The 20,637-nt window shown below is 44.7% G+C and overlaps 1 protein-coding gene across 1 annotated transcript in view; it reads left to right on the top strand.

The window, feature by feature from the left end:
* The window catches only part of LOC115475875 (fatty acid hydroxylase domain-containing protein 2-like), a 48,488-nt gene that overhangs the window by 20,176 nt on the left and 7,675 nt on the right, over nucleotides 1–20,637 (top strand). The window contains 4 exon segments of the mRNA XM_030211933.1: nucleotides 2,895–3,086; nucleotides 3,088–3,104; nucleotides 5,492–5,597; nucleotides 10,776–10,942. Coding sequence (XP_030067793.1) covers nucleotides 2,895–3,086; nucleotides 3,088–3,104; nucleotides 5,492–5,597; nucleotides 10,776–10,942 — 482 coding nt within the window.

The raw sequence follows: 20,637 nt of genomic DNA, 5'->3' as shown, positions 1-20,637 counted from the left end.
CCACCGACCGCCTATGACATGAGCCCGATAATGTTGTTTGAAATTGGCTATTATGCCCTGATCCATAGGTTGGATCAGAGAGGTAGTGTTTGGTGGCAGGAAGACCACATTGACGTTAGACAGTCTGACATCATCCCTGTGTGCAGCACAATTATCACAAAGCAGTAAAATCTGACGCTTTTGTGCCCGCATTCTAGTGTCTCTTTAGCCACTGCTTCCAAATTTTCCCAGTCATCCATGAATTTGCGTTAGCCTCATATGACATAGGAAGTCGCTTAACTTTCTTGAAGCAACGGGGTTGTTTGCTCTTTCCAATGGCGAGGGGTTCCAACTTCTTACTCCCATCCAGATTGCAGCAAAGGAGGATTGTCAGTCGGTCCTTCGATGTTTTACCTCCAGTAGTTTTGGCATGTTTGAATGCAAGTGTTCCATCAGGAATCGCTCACCAGTAGAGACCATTTTCATCAGCTCTGAAATTGTCACGAGGTGCAAACATCGTTCAAGATGGTAGGAAGAACTGAAACAACCCAATTTCAGCACCAAAGTCATCAGCGTCTTGTTTCTCACCATGCTGTTTGTTGAATTTTATGCCGTTCCTCTCCTTCCATTTTTCCAACCATCCAACAGTGGCTTTGAATATAGTTAGTCCAAGACTTTCTGCTAGCTGGTTAGCTTTCTCCATAAGCAGGAAACTGTCTGCTCCTGACTCAAGAAAACCACCGAAGAAGAGCATCTTCTACCTCCTCACCTTTTCCTGCCCGTTTTTGTTTCCGTTGTGGATTTGTATTGTTTTGCCAGTCTTCCAGAAGCTGGTCTTTCTGCTTCAAGACACGTGAAATTTGACTGGGACTGACACCATATTCTTTAGCAATAGATGCTTGGCTTTGTTTGTTTTCTAATTTTTTCAGAACTTCTATTTGTTCAGCCAGGGTTAGTCTTACAGTTCCGCTGCGATGACGACCCAGGTGTACGCCCTAACAACATTCTTTCACTTATTCTGCCTGTGGCAGAATAAGAGGCAGTAAATTTGAAATCTTGTCGGTTGTCACGCGCCAATTGGCTTCCATATTCCATGCATGCGCTTATGCGGAGTCTTTCCTGCAGAGGAGCGGTCTTGAACCATGCATGTAAGTGAATCTTGCACTTATCAGTGGTGCACTAAACCGAAGTTTGTCCCCATAGAAATTGATGGTGCCAAAAACGGGACCGAAGTACAGCATGCAGTTAAACAGAGCATGCGCTTATCCGATGTGCACTTAAATGGAGTGCACTGTAAATGATGGCAAAGACCTGAATAGTTCATCTAGTCTGCCCAACAAGATAAACTCATTTTACATGGTATGTGATACTTTATATGTATACCTGAGTTTGATTTGTCCTTGCATTTCTCAGGGCACAGACTGTAAGGGAAAGTGTGGGGGAGGGGGGGGGATGGGACTTGATATACCGCCTTTCTGTGGTTTTAGAAACTTCATTTTTACTTTGTAAAAGTCTGCCCAGCACTCTTCCTATACTAAAAGTTCTGAAGCTAACATTGAAGCCCCTTAAAATTTACACTCCAGTCACCATATCCAGTTACGATCAGGGCGTAGACCGTAAACGTCTGCCAGCACTGGCTTTTGTCTCCATCCACATCATGTAATCCAAGGCAAGGGGACTGGTTCTGTGTGCAAGATACCTGCAGGCTGACTACTTGTTATCTACTGTGGATGTAATCCAGCGGGGTATGGACCAAATAAGCATTTTTGTATTGTTACCCTGGATATTTTATCTGCCTTTGATACAGTGCATTATGAGATTTTACTTTGGTGTTTAAATACATTGGGATTTAATGGTGTTTTATATTCCCGGTTTTCTATATATTTATCTGGTCACGCTGTGCAAGTGAATATGGATGAATCTGTTTCTGATGTTTTACCCTATGAGTATAGATGTGCCACAGGATTCAACATTATGTGAACTGCTGTTTAATTTATATCTTATACTACTTTGTAAGGTTTTGCTAGTCTTCATGTTTAAATATAGGATTTAAATGGAAGATATTCAGTAAGATTGAAATTATGGTTAAAAATAAAAGAGCAAACACCTTATGAACCAGCTATGGGGCTCAGCTACATTTGGCTAGGACCTTCCGTAGAACCCAGGTGGGGGAACGGGTGGGTTTTAAGCTCAGTGGAAACTAGGTCCCTCTTAGTCCCCTCAGGTCACAATTCAAATTGTGAATGTCCTGACCTAGAAGTCTCAACTCCTATTAGATATTCTGTGCATCATGGAACTTTACCTGCCCTTTAGAGTGTACCACTGTTAACACAACTCTATATTCGCCAGGGCTTACCAAATCGCAGGCCTTATTGGTTCGCCATGCTAGGTCAGCTGCTAGGGTCACTCTGGCTGCTCAATGGAAATCTCCTTTGGTACCTTCATTGGTTAAATAAGTTATGGTACATATGTGAAATGGAGAGACTCTGGGCAATTCGTTGTCACACTCTGACCAACTGGGAAGCTATTTGGGATTCTTTCTTGAAACACTGATCCTGCTGAAAGCTTGGGTTTGTGGAGGGGAGAGGAGAGGAGGGGGAGGTGTCTTGGGGTTTTTTTTGGAGGGGAGGGGGGTATGTAATTACAAAAATGTGTCAGAAATCTTAGAAGTACATGTACACTTATTGTCTTAGGTTTGAGAATGCATAATGCCCATGTTCTGGGTACTGGAGGCTGCGTTCCTCCTTTGTTGTATTGTACTCGTTTAAGTAGCCGTTTGTGGCTTGTTGTTTTTCTGTTATGTCTCTCAAATAATTAATAAAGACTTCTATAAATTATTTAAAAAAAAAAACAAAAGCAAAATTTTGATTTACCTTGATGGCGTATGGTATAAGTCCCTTCTGTGTTCTTTCTAGGTGGATTCAGTGAAGCTCCTTCAAGCTACCCAGATTGTACTGCTTAATCTGTTGTTCATCTCATACCCAATGATTGTAGTTATGTACTACATTATGCAGTGGTGGGGTAATCCTTGCAGACCTGAATTACCCACATTCCACTGGATCTTGCTGGAGCTGTTCATCTTTGTCTTGATTGATGAAATACTTTTTTTTTTACTATTCACACCGGTGAGTTCATTCCTCATAGATCCTAACTGAAAAATGATCTTGTCCTCTGTGACCTGACCCTAATCATTCACAACATACACCCTCAAACCATGTTCCTTTTCCTTTCATGCCTATCTTACCCAGAAATAGAGTTGTTCATTGTGTAACCTCAGCATTCAGCATTTGCAGCAAGGCCTAGTCATTGTGCTAGGCAAGAATTTAAGGTAAAGTAGGCAGGTGTCCATTAGTTTTCTGGTGGTTGAAGTTTATACATGTCATGTACAGCCAGGAATTAGAGGTTCAGAGACTATTGGGGTCATTTTCAAAACAGAAAAACATCTAAAAAGTGGAATAAAGCAGCATTTGGCTGTTTTTCTCCAAAAGCGTCCAAATCAATATTTTCAAAACCTATTTTTAGACGTTTTTCTATGAAATCCATCAGAAGTGCGTCAAAATCTCAAAGGGGTGTGTTCAGTACGAGACTTGGGAGTTCCTAAGACTTAGACTCTTTTCAGCCATAATGGAACAAAACAAAATCGTCCAGGACTAAAAGTAGACATTTTGAACTAGACTTGTTTTTATAATGAATAAGGCAGAAAAAGGTGCCCTAAATACCCAGATGACCACTGGAGGGAATCAGGGTGACCTCCCCTTATTCTCTCAGTGGTCACTAAACCCCTCCCACCCCCCACCCCCCAAAATAAAATGTGATGAAAAACATTATTTGCCAGCCTCAGATGTTATACTCAGGTCCCTGGAGTAATGTGGTGTTGGGTGCAGTGCATTTCAGATAGGTGGACTTGGGCTCATACCTCCCCCCTACCTGTTACACTTGTGGACAAAACTGTAAGCCCTCCAAAACTCACCAGAAACCCACTGTACCCACATATAGGTGCCCCTTCACCCGTAAGGGCTATGGTAGTGGTGTACAGTTGGAGGTAGTGGGTTTTGGGGACTCAGCAGACAAGTTAAGGGAGCAATGTAGAGATTTGTACCTGGGAGCATTTTATGAAGTGCACTGCAATGCCCCCTAGGGTGCCCTATTTTTCTCCTGGGAAGTCAGGGGGACCAGCCTAGTAAAAATGCTGGAGCCTCCTACATCGCAATGGCTTGAGTTTATGCGTTTTGCACTTGGACTTTTTTTTTTCCCAAAAATGGACCAAAACAAAATGTCCAAATCACAAAACCTTATTCAAAATGGTATTTTTGAGAAAAAAAAAAGTTTTTCATTTTTGAAAATGGCCTTCTTTCCAAAGTTGGACTTAGACATCATATCGAAAATGCCCCTCCACATCTGTTTTGGCCAATAGCTTACAGCACCACAATTACAAATGAGTGACTCAAACAGCTCCCAAGTTTCCCTTAAAAGCCCATTCTTTCTGTAGATCAGTAGTAGATGAAAGATTCCAGAAGTTTTTTCTAATACCACCATAAGACTTTGAAGCATACATGTTCCTTCTGCCTCTAATGTGGGAGCTAAGGATAGTTCCTTTGTGTGCTAATAATCTAAGAAAGCTATGTCCAGCCTGGAACTGGCTAGTTCAAGATAAATGTCCAAAACAGTTACACATGTGAGTTGAATTGTTATGGTTTGGGTTTGTTTTGATTGAAGCTTTATTGTTTATACTGTATTCTGGACAATTGTCTAGTACATAGAGGAGTGGCCTAGTGGTTAGTGTGGTGGACCTTGGTCCTGGGGAACTGGGTTCAATTCCCACTGCAGGCACAGGCAGCTTCTTGTGACTCCGGGCAAATCAGGTGGTGACCCAGTAATTGGGAAGCAAAACCAGTGCTGGGCAGACTTCTATGGTCTGTGCCCTGAGAATGGTAAGGACAAACACGGGTATACATATAAAGTATCACATACCATGTAAAATGAGTTTATCTTGGTGGGCAGACTGGATGGACTGTACAGGTCTTTCTTGACTGTGTCCTCAGGGCATAATAAGGTAGGCAGATTTTCAGGATCCACAAGGAATATATATAAGTAATTTGCATACACTGCCTTTTTTCCCCCGTGCTTTCCCACTCATAGCAGATTCAATGTGGCTTACAATTATATACAGGTACTTATTTGTACCTGGGCAATGGAGGGTTAAGTATTATAGTAAATGATGGCAGAAAACCAGTATAGTACAGTACCATTGTTTTCTTTCTGCATAACAGGCAGTCTCAACCCAATCCACAGGAGAGACCCAGCCAGTCAGGTTTTCAGGATATCCACAATCAATATGCATGAAATAGATTTGTATACAGTGGAGAGAGTGTATCTGAACTTCTCCTGTCTATTCATTGTGGGTTTCCCAAAAACTTAGCTAGTTTAGTGTGTCTCAAGTATGGGGTTGGGAAGCACTAAGCCATTAAAAAAAAAAAAAGGATAAACTTGACTTTTCTGTTCTATCATGCAGACTTTTCCATCACCCTAAACTCTATAAGCACATCCATAAGAAGCATCATGAGTGGACAGCTCCAGTTGGTGTTGTGTCGACGTATGCCCACCCATTGGAACACATGGTAAGTATGGCATGGAGAAAGGATGGTCTCTCGCTTGGGATCTATATTTAAACCTTTAGAGTCCACTGGGAATTTGTCAGATTTTTGTTATGTGGGGGGGGGGGGGGGGGGGGGATACAAATTATACTGAATGGAACCAGGGAAATGGACCAACTGACAACTTCCCTCACACAGACAAGAAATGTGCACCAAGTTCCATCATAGACATACATTTAGCTGGAGAAAGAAGAGAGGAGCCCATAAAAGCAGGTTCAAATATACCAGATGTAAGACCAATATATTTTTACCTCCGTGTGCTCTCTCTATATTAAGTCCTTTTATTAACAAATTGCAACAGAAGCCCAAGAGTGGCCATGTTTTGTTCAATCCTGGACTTCATCGAGGGTAATCAGAGGTTGAGAAAACAAATGCTGTCTTCCAGTGGTAAATACACTGGTATATAGCAGAGCAGTGAGCAAATATGCTTTTCTAATTGTTATGTAAGCCACATTGAACCTGAGTTCTACTCAGGCTAATGCGGGATATAAATGTCATTCATTCATAAATAAATAAGAAGTTAATAGGAAGCATTTGTTTTCTTTACTTCTGTCATTGTTTACCCAGGATTGAGCAAAACATGGCCACATCAGGTTTTTTGTGGCAATTTGTTAATAAAAGAACTGTATGTTTTTATCTGTATGATCTACATATTTGTTTCTTGCGTTTGCTTGATGATATCAGCAGCCTGTCTTGTGTTTTGGTAGAGCTGTAGATAGATAGAATTTTCACATTTCTAGAATAAGCAAGTTCCTCTTTTATTAGAACCATGACTATCTTTCACAAGAAAGGACAGTGTCCGACTGTAGAGGTGGGAATGGGTGAAAGAAGAGTACCGAATGATCACTTGAACTGAAACTGTTTTTGGATAATGTGGGATACAAGGGCCAATAAATAACAGAGGGACCCAGAAACCTATACTGTTATTAATAATTTGGAAAAAAGTAGCAGTGAGGTGAGATCTAGAGATGACATACAGTTAATGAAAAGGAGTTAGAAAGTAAACAGACACATAAGGAATTCCAGACAACTATTCAAGAATGGGGAATTGGGCCTCTGTGAAGTGCTGCGTACGACTGGTACAAATGATTTGTAGTAGTAATATCTGGTAAAATTTAACCTAGTGAAGTGCATTAACATACAGCAAAAAATAATAGTCGCCTCATCTTGCATCAGGCATTAGTATTCAGAACCTCCAGCTTGATGGGGCCATTTATTAACAGCACATGCTTGCACCACTAGCTAAGATTCACTGCAAGGACCATTTTATGCAGCATAAGGGTACACTGTTAGGAAAGAAACCCACTGCTCCCTTTACTATTAACTGGTTAAGAGGATAATTCATTAAACTAGTAAGCATATTTCAAAGAAATCAATGTTTGTTAAGCTAGGGAAAATGTTGCCAGAAGATATGGTCAAAACAGGTAGGATAGATACATAATTACTATTAGCCAGATAAACTTGGATCACCCCCTCTTAGTTCTGGGAATGAGCAATATGGAATGATCTCCTCTAGCAAAATCTACTGGCTACTTGAGAGCTGCATGGGAATGGGAATCACAGGAATCCTGCAGAACCTGTGGGTTTGGAAGAAGTTGCTTTGGGAGTCCCACGGGAATGGAAGTTAACACTGTATTCCCACAGGAGTATAGTCAGAATCTCTAGTGATGCCAGAATGAGGCTTGAAATACACTAAGCAAGGCAACTGGAGTGCCAGAATGAGGCTTAGGTTGCCTGTAGAGGCAGCTGGAACACCAGACTGAGGCTTGGAACACTCATTGATTGAATAGTGAATACTCCCCCCCCCAAAAAAAAAAAAACATAGGAGGCTGTTGGGGGTTGCGAGGAAATGGAAGGCTACAAGGAAGTAATACCTTCGACTCCTGTGGGGATAGAATAGAACTTAAGCACATAAGCACTGCCACGCTGGGAAAAGACCAAAGGTCCATCAAGCCCAGCACTCTGTCTCCAACAACGGCCAATCCAGGCCCCAAGAACCTGGCAAAAAACCCAAATTTAATAAAGATCAATGGACTTTTCCTTCAGGAATCTGTCCAGAACCCCTTTAAACTCAGCAAGGCCAGCTGCCGTCACTACCTTCTCTAGCAATAAGTTCCAGAGTCTAACTACGCGCTGAGTAAAGAAAAACTTTCTCCGATTTGTTTTAAACCTACCACATGCTAATTTCATCTTGTGTCCCCTGGTTCTATTATTGTTAGAAAGTGTAAACAAATGCTTCACATCTGTCCGCTCTACCCCACTCATTATTTTGTAGACCTCTATCATATCGCCCCTCAGCCACCTTTTCTCCAGGCTAAAGAGTCCTAGCCATCTTAACCTCTCCTCATAGGGTAGTTGTCCCAACCCTTTTATCATTTTTGTCGCCCTTCTCTGCACCTTCTCCAATTCCTTTATATCTTTTTTGAGATGAGGCGACCAGAACTGAACACAATACTCCAGGTGCGGTTGCACCATGGAGCGATATAACGGCATTATAGCATCCTCATGCTTGGTTTCCATCCCTTTTCTAATAATACTCAACATTCTGTTCGCCTTCTTAGCCACCACAGCACATTGAGCTGAAGATTTCAACGTCCTATCCACGATGACTCCCTACATCCCTTTCTTGGTCCATAACTCCTAAAGCGGAACCTTGCATGACATAGCTGTAATTAGGGTTCCTCCTTCCCACATGCATCACTTTGCACTTGTCAACGTTGAACTTCATCTGCCATTTGGACGCCCAATTCCCCAGTCTCATGAGGTCTTCTTGCAATCTTTCACGCTCCTCCTGCGACATGACAACCCTGGATAACTTTGTGTCATCTGCGAATTTAATTACACTAGTTACTCCCATCTCAAGGTCATTTATAAATATGTTAAAAAGCAGCGGTCCCAGCACAGACCCCTGAGGGACCCCACTAACTACCCTTCTCCATCGAGAATAATGACCATTCAACCCTACTCTGCTTCCTATCTTTTAATCCATAATAATACACTGCCTCCGATCCCATGACTGCAGTTTCCTTTGGAGTCTTTCATGAGGCACTTTGTCAAATGCCTTCTGAAAATCTACACAATATCCACCGGCTCTCCTTTGTCCACATGTTTGTTCACCCCCTCGAAAAAATGCAGTAGATTTGTGAGGCAAGATTTCCCTTCACTAAATCCGTGCTGACTTTTGACTCAGTAGCCCATGCTTTTGTATGTGCTCTGTAATTTTATTTTTAATAATTGCCTCCACCATTTTTCCCGGCACCAACGTCACTCACTGATCTATAATTTCCAGGATCTCCTCTGGAACCCTTTTAAAAAAATCAGCGTTACATTGGCCACCCTCCAATCTTCCGCTACCACACCTGATTTTAGGGCTAAATTGCATATTACTACCAGTAGCTCCACAAGTTCATTTTTCAGCTCTATTAATACTCCAGGATAAATACCATCCGGTCCTGGTGATTTACTATTTTTCAGTTTGCAGAACGGCCCCATTACATCCTCCAAGTTTACAGAGAAATCATTTAGTCTTTCTGACTCGTCTGCTGCAAATACCTTTTCCAGCCCCGGTATGCCTCCCAAATCCTCCTCGGTGAAGACCGAAGCAAAGAATTCATTTAATTTCTCCGCTACAGCTTTGTCTTCCCTGATCGCCCATTTTAACACCACAGTCGTCCAGCGGTCCTACCGATTCTTTAGCCAGCTACAGTTAGGTATGGCTTACATTCTAGTGAGGATGGGTGAATTTTGTCCCTGTGCTATTCTCTACTGCATACTGTTGAGGATATGGAGGATCTTGGGTTTGATGGACCGCTGGGCTGACCCAGCCTGGCACATCTACTCTTTTATGAATCCTAAATGTATGTCATGCATCTAGTCATCTGTTCATAGATGAATTAACTACTTCTGGACTTGCTATCTTTCAGCAGCCACTATGCAGGTTATATCAAGCCTCTTACTGAGAAATCTAACATCATGCTGGAAGTCAAAATTTAGTTGGTCATCTTATCACTTTGTTTCTGGAGTTGGCTTAAGTTGCAGTTCTTAGTATTGGGCTAACATAAGAATAAGTGGAAGATTTGAACTTCCAAGGTTAAAAGAAAACTAGAGTTAAATGGTCAATTGTCTTAACGGAGAAAGGTGAATAGTGGCTACCTGCAGAGATCTGGACCCTCTGACAGTCGCCATGATAGAGTTTTTAAATTTAAATATAAAACTGGCATTTATAATCTGCTTAACCAGCAAGCTCAAGGCAGAGAACAATCTCACATTGTAAGCAGGTCTAGCTAAGTGACTTTGCTTTCCTATAGACTACCATTTCAACAGCTGAGATAGCAAAGATTATTGCTGTAAGCACTGGCTGAAGAAGCAGCATTCACTAGAGCAACTTTGAGTGGTCAAGTTGCATCCATTTGAAATTTTGGTATGGCGGATTAGTTTAAGTGCATCACATCACTAATTACGTTACACTTTATTCAGAGAGAACTGATAATGAAAGAGGAGCTTTCATGAAATTGCCAAGGTAATTGGTTGATCATATCCCATTGTTTAAAGGTCCACTAGTGTAGCCCCCCCCCCCCCCCAGCCAAAATCATCATTTGTTACAGGGAAGGTTTTTATATGGGCTTTGTTGGTTACCTTCCCAATATTTTCTAGCAAAACTTAAAACCAGGCTTACCTCTGTCATCCTGGGAACAAAGTTGGTAAAAATCAAATTCACTCAATTTTGAAGCTGTTTTAAAAAGGAAGAATGAATTTTGACTGACAGAGGAAGCTATCACATGAACAGCTGCAACCAAGAAGGAGAAAGCCTGACAGTTACTGGAGGTAGTGTGGGAACTTCCTTGCAGCCTCAAAGCTTTTCCATCCCACTAACATTACCCATTAGTGGGGAGAGACAAGAGATTTCTACACCACAGTTATAATCCATCATGTAAGCAATGACGACAGGTATTAATTACTTGATTAATTCAAACATTTTTTTAAAAGCACAAAAGAAAACTTAGGGGTAGTTTATCTCTATGTGACATTACCAATTTTTTAAAGATGAAACAGCTCATGTACTTAAGCAACATGTCCAGCCTTCCATCACTGTATTAAAGTGACTGAGGATAAAAATGTACTTATTTAAAAATTCTCTGTTAGTTTTCCAATATGCTGCCTGTAATGGTAGGTCCAATAATAATGGGCTCTCACGTGGCTATGATCATGTTGTGGTTCTGCCTCGCCATGCTTTCGACAACCATCTCACATGATGGCTACCACCTACCTTTCCTACCATCAACAGAGTTCCATGAGTTCCACCACCTCAAGTAAAGTCTAATTTTATTCTTGTTGTCTTTGACATGTCTTCCCACCGTCTTCTCTCTCTCAACTTCTCCATCTGAAACATTTAAGAAACTCAAGAGATAAGATTCCTTCCCACTGTCACAAGGAACAGCTACTCCATATTTTTGGTTATATTATTTTGCTGTCACAACATAAAGCAGGAGTAAAAGGTCTATACACTAGCTCAAAAGTAAAGAGGTCTGTTTAAAAGAAATACTTCAAAGGGGGAGTACTCATGGGTCTGGGCTGTGTAAATCACTTGTTGAGATTTGGGTATTAATGGGTTTCTAATACTATAAAGACTGGAAAACAGCCAAACACAATCTCAAAGGGTTGTGCAAAGGATAAATGTCAGCAATGACTAACAAATGGGAAATACCCTCAGAAACCAAGGTCTCACCATCAGGACACTAATCTATATAAAAGATTTTTGTGCCTGTGATCTTCTCTCTTTCATCCTCATTCTCAACGGGGCCCAGATCGTTTCACCCACTTCAGCGCTGACCTTCAGAGAAGTGTAGTCAGCTAGAAATTTATACCCCTATAATAATCATGCTCAAGTTGAGTGTTTCTGATGAAGCCCCTGAAGTGGGTGAAACGATTAGGGCCCCGTTGAGAATGAAAGTCACCAGTTGGAGTGTGGGGTATCAAGCCAGCCATGAGAAAGCTAAGTTCATTCACTTAAGCCATGCTGGAGCTTGGAAAGTTTTCTGCACTCAGTAATGTTTTGAAATATCAGTCACAGAGTGATTAGTTCTATTTGGAAACCTGTGGGAAAGTATACCCTATGAAAGAGACAAGATCACAGGCACAAAAATCTTATATAGATACTAGTGTCCTGATGGTCAGACCTTGTGTTTGGCTGTTTTCCAGTCTTTATAGTATTAGATTACCTAAGTAGGATTTACAGCCCATACTGTTCATTGAACTATTGTTTTATTAATGGGTTTCACCAGACCAAGGGGCCCTTTTACAAAGCCGTGTAAGGCTCTACACATGTCCAGCACACACCAAAATGGAGTTACTGCCCGGCTACCACATAGCTCTTGCGGTAATTTCATTTTTGATGCACGTCCAATATTTTTGGCCGTGTGTAATGGACATGTGCCAAGTGGCATTTGGCATGTGTAGGTCATTACCACCTCGTTACCGCATGAAACTTTACCGCTAGGTCAATGGCTGGTAGTAGGGTCGCAGGTCCAAAATGGACATGTGGCAATTTTGATTTTGCTGCATGTCCATTTTTGGCAAAAAGTTTAAAAAGACTTTTTTACAGATGCGCTGAAAAATGATTCTGCGCGCACTCAAAAGTCATGCCTACACTATCGCAAGCCACTTTTCAGCACACCTTAGTAAAAGGACCCTCAAGTTAGTACCTTGTCAAATCTTCAAACAAAAACCTTTTCTCCTACGAGTACGACTTACTAGGTATTGCTACAGTAAAGCGAAAGCTACATACCTATAGAAGGTATTCTCCGAGGACAGCAGGCTGATTGTTCTCACTACTGGGTGACGTCCACGGCAGCCCCTTCAATTGGAGATCTTCTCTAGCAAAGCCGTTTGCTAGTCCTCGCATGCGTACGCACACTGCGCATGCGCGACCTTCTTCCCGCCCGAACGTGCTCGTCAGTCCAGTAAATAGCAAGACAAAGACAAGGGAAGACACAACTCCAAAGGGGAGGCGGGCAGGTTACTGAGAACAATCAGCCTGCTGTCCTCGAAGAATACCTTCTACAGGTATGTAGCTTTCGCTTTCTCCAAGGACAAGCAGGCTGCTTGTTCTCACTACTGGGGTATCCATAGCCCCCAGGCTCACTCAAAACAACAAACATGGTCAATTGGGCCTCGCAACAGCAAGGACATAACTGAGATTGACCTAAACTTATCCAACTAACAGAGTGCAGCCTGGAACAGAATAAAAATGGGCCTGGGGGGGTGGAGTTGGATTCTAAACCCCGAACAGATTCTGCAGCACCGACTGCCCGAACCAACTGTCGCGTCGGGTATCCTGCTGAAGGCAGTAATGAGATGTGAATGTGTGGACTGAAGACCACGTCGCAGCCTTGCAAATCTCCTCAATAGTGGCTGACCAAGTGGGCCACCGACGCTGCCATGGCTCGAACACTATGAGCCGTGACATGACCCTCAAGAATCAGCCCAGCCTGGGCGTAAGTGAAGGAAATGCAGCCAATTGGATATGGTGTGTTTCCCGACAGCCACTCCCCTTCTGTTGGGATCAAAAGAAACAATTGGGCGGACTGTCTGTGGGGCTGTATCCGCTCCAGATAGAAGGCCAATTGCTCTCTTGCAGTCCAATGTGTGTAACTGGCGTTCAGCAGGGCGGGTATGAGGACGGGGAAAAAATGTTGGCAAGACAATTGACTGGTTCAGATGGAACTCCGACACCACCTTCGGCAAGAACTTAGGGTGAGTGTGAAGGACTACTCTGTTATGATAAAATTTGGTATAACAAGGATGAGCTACCAAGGCTTGAAGCTCACTAACTCTGCGAGCTGAAGTAACTGCCACCAAGAAACTGACCTTCCAGGTCAAGTACTTCAGATGGCAGGAATTCAGTGGCTCAAAAGGAAGTTTCTTCAGCTGGGTGAGAAAGACATTGAGATCCCATGACACTGTAGGAGGTTTGATTGGGGGGGGGGGGGGGGGGGGGGGCTTTGACAAAAGCAAACCTCTCATGAATCGAACTAAAGGCTGTCCAGAGATCGGCTTACCTTCCACACGGTAATGGTATGCACTAATCGCACTGAGATAACTCTTACAGAGTTGGTTTTAAGACCAGACTCAGACAAGTGCAGAAGGTACTCAAGCAGGGTCTGTGTAGGACAAGAGCGAGGATCTAGGGCCTTGCTGTCACACCAGACGGCAAACCTCCACCACAGAAAGAAGTAACTCTTTTTAGTGGAATCTTTCCTGGAAGCAAGACCCGGGAGACACCCTCGGAGAAACCCAAGGAGGCAAAATCTACGCTCTCAACATCCAGGCCGTGAGAGCCAGGGACCGGAGGTTGGGAATGAGAAGCGCCCCCTCGTTCTGAGTAATGAGGGTCGGAAAACACTCCAATCTCCACGGTTCTTCGGAGGACAACTCCAGAAGGAGAGGGAACCAGATCTGACGCGGCCAGAAAGGAGCAATCAAAATCATCTTGCCCCGGGTCTTGCCTGAGTTTCAGTAAAGTCTTCCCCACCAAAGGTATGGGAGGATAAGCATACAGGAGGCCTTCCCCCCAATCCAGGAGAAAGGCATCCGACACTAGTCTGCCGTGGGCCTGAAGTCTGGAACAGAACTGAGGGACCTTGTGGTTGGCTCGGGTAGCAAAAAGATCCACCAAGGGGGTGCCCCACGTTTGGAAGATCTCGTGTACCACCTTGGAATTGAGCGACCACTCGTGAGGTTGCATTATCCTGCTCAACCTGTCGGCCAGACTGTTGTTTACGCCCACCAGGTATGTGGCTTGGAGGCAACATGCCATGATGGCGAGCCCAAAGCCACATCTGGACGGCTTCCTGACACAGAGGGCGAGATCCGGTGCCCCCCTGCTTGTTGGTGTAATACATGGCAACCTGGTTGTCTGAATTTGAATAATTTGATGGGACAGCCGATCCCTGAAAGCCCTTAGAGCATTCCAGACCGCTCGTAACTCCAGGAGATTGATCTGTAGACCTTGTTCCTGGAAGGACCAACTGCCTTGGGTGTGAAGCCCATTGACATGAGCTCCCCATCCCAGGCGAGACGCATCTGTCGTCAGCACTTTTTGCGGCTGAGGAATTTGGAAGGGATGTCCCAAAATCAAATTGGATCGAACTGTCCACCACTGCAGGGATTGGAGAAAACTGGTGGACAGCTGGGCTACATACTCTAGATCCCCAGCAGCTTGGTACCACTGAGAAGCTAGGGTCCATTGAACTGATCTCATGTGAAGACGGGCCATGGGAATCACATGAACTGTGGCCAGGTGGCAGAGCAATCTCAACATCTGCCGAGCTGTGATCTGCTGAGGCGCCCGTACCCAGGAAACGAGAGACAGAAGATTGTCGGCCCTCGCTTCCGGGAGGTAGGCACGAGCTGTCTGAGAATCCAGCAGAGCTCCAATGAATTCGAGTTTTTGAACTGGAAGAAGGTGGGACTTTGGATAATTTTGTCACAAACCCTAGCAGCTCCAGGAGTCGAATAGTCATCTGTATGGACTCGGAGGTGTTCTTCACCAGCCAATCGTCGAGGTAAGGGAACACGTGCACTCCCAGTCTGCGTAGAGACACCGCTACAACAGCCAGGCATTTTGTGAACACCCTGGGCGCGGAAGTGAGACCAATGGGTAGCACGCAATACTGAATGTGCCGTGTTCCTAGCCGGAATCGAAGATACTGTCTGTGAGCTGGCAGTATCGGAATATGCATGTAAACATCCTTTAAGTCCAGAGAGCATAGCCAATCTTTTTCCTGAATCATGGGAAGAAGGGTGCCGCCCAGGGAAAGCATCCTGAACTTTTCTCGAACCAGATATTTGTTCAGGGCCCTTAGGTCTAGGATGGGATGCATCCCCCCTGTTTTCTTTTCCACAAGGAAGTACCTGGAATAGAATCCCAAGCCCTTCTTGCCCGGGTGGCACGGGCTCGATCACATTGGCGCTGAGAAGGGCGGAGAGTTCCTCTGCAAGTACCTGCTTGTGCTGGAAGCTGAAGGATTGAGCTCCCGGTGGGCAATTTGGAGGCTTTGTGACCAAATTGAGGGCGTATCCTAGCCAGACTATTTGTAGAACCCACCAGTCGGAGGTTATGAGAGGCCACCTTTGGTGAAAAAATTTTAACCTCCCCCCGACTGGTAGATCGTCCGGGCACGGACACTGTGATTGCGGCTATGCTCTGCTGGAGCCAGTCAAAAGCCTGTCCCTTGCTTTTGCTGGGGAGCTGCAGGGGCCTGTGGAGGCGCACGCTGTTGACAAGAACGAGCGCGCTGGGGTTTGGCCTGGGCAGCAGGCTGGCAAGAGGGAAGATTGTACCTACGCTTATTAGAAGAATAGGTAACAGTCCTCCTTCCCCCATAAAAAAGTCTACCAGTGGAGGTAGATGCTGAAGGCGTCCGGCAGGAGAATTTGTCGAAAGCGGTGTCCCGCTGGTGGAGCTGTTCTACCACCTGTTCGACCTTTTCTCCAAAAATGTTATCCCCCCGGCAAGGAGCATCCGCTATCCGCTGCTGGAGCCTATTCTCCAGGTTAGAGGCACGCAACCATGAGAGTCTGCGCATCACAACACCTTCAGCAGCGGCCCTGGACGCGACATCAAAAGTATCGTAAACACCCCTGGCCAGGAATTTACGACACGCCTTCAGCTGCCTGATCACCTGCTGAAAAGGCTTGGCTTGCTCAGAAGGGAGCTTGTCCACCAAGTCCGTCAACTGCCGCATATTGTTCCGCATATGAATGCTCGTGTAGAGCTGGTAAGATTGGATTTTGGCAATGAGCATTGAAGAATGGTAGGCCTTCCTCCCAAAAGAATCCAAGGTTCTAGTGTCTTTGCCCGGGGGCACCGAAGCATACTCCCTAGAACTCTTGACCTTCTTAAGGGCCAGATCCACCACACCAGAGTCGTGAAGAACTGAGTCCGCATCAACTCCAGGTCCCCATGGATCCGATACTGGGATTCGATCTTCTTGGGAATGTGGGGATTAGTTAGCGGCTTCGCCCAGTTCAACAGCAATGTCTTCTTGAAGACATGATGCATGGGTACTGTGGACGATTCCTTAGGTGGCGAAGGATAGTCCAAAAGCTCAAACATTTCAGCCCTTGGCTCATCCTCCATAACCACAGGGAAGGGAATGGCCGTAGACATTTCCCGGACAAAGGCTGCAAAAGATAGACTCTCAGGAGGAGAAAGCTGCCTTTCAGGGGAGGGAGTGGGATCAGAAGGAAGACCGTCAGACTCCTCATCTGAGAAATATCTGATATCTTCCTCTGCCTCCCACGAGGCCTCACCATCGGTGTCGGACACTAGTTCATGAACTTCAGTCCGAAGCCGTGCCCGCCTCGACTCCGTAGACACATGGCCACGGTGGGTATGTCAAAAAGAAGACTCCCGAATCGGCGGTGATGAAGCTCCCTCCATCAATGTCGTCGGGGAGTCTGCCTGGGAGGCAGCCGACACAGGCACCGCAAGCGATACCGGTATCGGAGACCTCACGACGGGCAAGGGGCCAGCCGTCACCTCACTCGACGGCACTGGCGGCGCAAGCACCCCTGGTACCGGAGAAGGGCGCAACAGCTCCTCCAGGATCCCTGAGAGGATGGCCCGGAGGCTCTCGCTTAGAGCGGATGTCAAGGAAGGCAGGGAATCTGGCACAGGTGACGAACTCGGAATCTGTCTGGGGCGCGGAGGCGATACCGGGCTGTCCAAGGTACAGCGCATCGACACCTCCTGAATGGAGGGTGAGCGGTCCTCCCGGCGTCGATGCCTAGTGGGTGCCAAATCCCTCGGCAACCCAGAGCTCTCAGTACCGTGTCAGGAAGGTGACCGGTGCCGATGCTTCTTTGCCTTCACACGAAGCATGTTACCGGAACCTCCTGGTACAGACAAGGACGTCGAATCCAAACGTCTCTTCCTCGGGGCCGGGTCCAAAGAAGGTCGATCTCGGGGGGGGGGGGGGGGGGGGGGGCTGTACCGCAGGAGCCCTCGAGGCAGGCGGAGACCTACTCGAGGGCTCACCGCCACCAGCAGGGGAATGGACAGCCCTCACCTGTGCTCCTGACGAAGAGGCACCCTCCAACGACATCAGTACCAACGATGATCCCGGTGCCGTAGACGCTGAAGCACCGGTTGATGACCTCGGTACCGCAGATGCCGATGCACCGGCCGATGACCTCGATACTGTGACCGTCGAAACACCAGGCGAGGACCCGAACAAGACGTTCCACTGGGCCAATCTCGCCACCTGAGTTCTCTTCTTCAACAGAAGACAGAATACAGGTCTGAGGACGGTGCCCAGCCCCCAGATACTGAGCGAGATAACCCAGTTGCACTGGGTGCAGTTTTTGAAGCCGCTGGGAGGCTTCGATGACATGGGCGGAAAAATCACTCCGGCGAAGTCAAAATCCGCGATGATGGCAAAGGCACAAAAAAAAAAAAAAAAAACAGGGAAAAACCCGTACGGGTGGCCAAAAGGGCCGCTTTCGATAGCGAAAGGAAACTTGACGGGGGAAAAAAAACTGGAAAATAAGGCTTTTTTTTTTTTTTTTTACAACCAAAGACGATTAACTTTTAAAGTTGAAAAGAAGACTTCCGAACGGAAGAAAGCGGCAAAAAGCGCGAGGGTCTCCTCAGGGCACAAAACGACAAAAAAAACAGCTGTCCCGAGCGCGTTCGGGCGGGAAGGTCGCGCATGTGCCGTGTGCATGCGAGGACTAGCAAACGTCTTTTCTAGAGAAGATCTCAGATTGAAGGGGCTGCCGTGGATGTCACCCAGTAGTGAGAACAAGCAGCTTGCTTGTCCTGGGAGAATACTAGACGTACCCAGTGCTGTACACATTATATACAGGTATTTTCTGTTCCGAGTGGGCTCACAGTCTAAAGTGTTTTTTGTACCTGAGACAATGGAGCTTTAAGGGGCTTGCCCATGGTCACAAGGAGCTGCAGTGGGAAGAGAGCCCAGTTCCCCAGGATTTCAGCTCACTGCATTAAATATTAGGACACTATTTAAAAATAAAATATTTTTTTCTCTCTTTTGACCCTTGGCAAAAGCCCTCTTGCAGGGATGTAAGCAGCTGTAGCTGGCCCTTTAGGCATCCTGAGCCCTTCCACATAAAAGAGGGCAGAGAATTGGTCCTTTAAAGAGTTATAGACTACTTCAACACTAACCATACCAGGGCTACAGGATTCTGTTCTGATTTAGACACACTCTTAAAGAGAATGCAAGTTAATAAATGGCATTACATGAGAGTCCCCACTCAGCTTTTGGTCCTAGGCTGAGTCTACTGTGAATAAAGGGTTCAGCATCACAGGAACAGGACATTTCTGACATTACAGAGCAATATCTACTTAGAGCAAGCTAATCTCTCTAATATATAAATAACTAAGATAATAGAGGAAAAGACTTCAGAAACTCGGTGACAGCTGACAACACTTTTAACAGGACAGCTGACCGCTCTGCGTGGCTAAATTTAAGCTCACGCTGGCGAGAATCCTCATTAGTCTGAACAACCTCTCAAACACTAGCAATGATTTTTTTAATGCTTTTACAATTTTATTTACAAGCCATATACAAACTTGTACAGGTAAATCGGAAAAAAAAACACTAGCAATGATTTTTCTTTCATGTAAATGCTGTGCAACAAAAAAAGTACTATAAAAGTACTTAGCTGTGGGTTGTGCTGGAGCAATTGTGAATGTCCGCGCCCAACAGCAAGCTCCTGTTTCACTCAGTGCTTCATAAGGAGCTGGACCGTGCTCCAGCACAAACCACAGCTAAGTACTTTTATAGTACTTTTTTTGTTGCACAGCATTTACATGAAAGAATAATCATTGCTAGTGTTTTAGAGATTTTTCTGAAAAGGGTATTGTCTGTTTGATTTCCAGGTTTAACCAATGTTATGGGGTCCTTGGACTCCTAGACCACCTGCATAGCACAGATACCGTGTTCAAGCAAACCAAAGCCTACAAGAGGCATCTGCTGCTACTGAACCTCACCCCCCTCAGTGAAAGCATCCCCGACTCCCCTAAGAAGTAACCAGGAAGAGATCTTACTATGCACCAGTCTCCAACCTTTGCCATGGACATTAAAACAGATATATATTAGACATTATACAAAGGAAGAGAGGATGATTCTGTAGCCAAATGACTTTTCTAACATCTAGTTAAAGCAACAGAACTTTACACACCATACCTTTCTTCCTATTCCCACCCTCAAACAAGAAAACTAGCATAATGACAGAAGCGAGCAGTTAATAAAAGTAATATCTGAAAATAACACATTTTAAGCATTGAATTTTTTTGAGGGTGTATTTATCCCTCCCAACATGATGGTGCACCCATAAATACCTAGGAAGAAATAAATCACCCAAGGCTGCAGCAGTTTGCTTTTTATTAGATACCTTATCAAGTATTTGTACAATTAGCAGATCAGTGATATCTCACTGGGAGTACAGAACATTGCTACATAAATTTACTTCTATATCTGAGACTCCAAAGAAAATATATAAGCAACCAAATACTTTTTTTTATTCTCCAAATATATGTACAATCAATTGCCTATGGGAGTACAGTACCACAGCTACACATAAGTGTTCTTCTGTGTCTGAGTCTCTAATGTTTTATTTTAGGGTCTTTTTCACCCTCACCCCAAATTACCAGCTAAAGCCAATTTGCAGATATAAAGGACTCAAGACTACTTACGAGAAAGCAATAGGATTAATTGCCAATTGATTGGTTTCTCAAGGGAGTGCAGCCCTGCTTGCACAAAGGTGCTGGCTGTGACTGTCTCACCCCCTTGAAGCAGGAAGTGCAATCACTTTTATATGTCCATTTAGGATACAAGTAATCTGACATATTCATACCTTATTGGATATAATATATTGTAGTCACCACCTTAGTGACCATATATGGTACCATTTACAGTATGTGCTTGGTTTTTTTTTTTTTTTTTTAGCATTGCTCAGAAAGTTTGGTCATCTTCTT

Source organism: Microcaecilia unicolor, chromosome 8, assembly GCF_901765095.1.
Source record: "Microcaecilia unicolor chromosome 8, aMicUni1.1, whole genome shotgun sequence".
Classification (NCBI taxonomy): Eukaryota; Metazoa; Chordata; class Amphibia; order Gymnophiona; family Siphonopidae; genus Microcaecilia; species Microcaecilia unicolor.
Note: the sequence above shows the minus strand (reverse complement) of the source record. Positions and strands in the feature narration are given on the sequence as shown.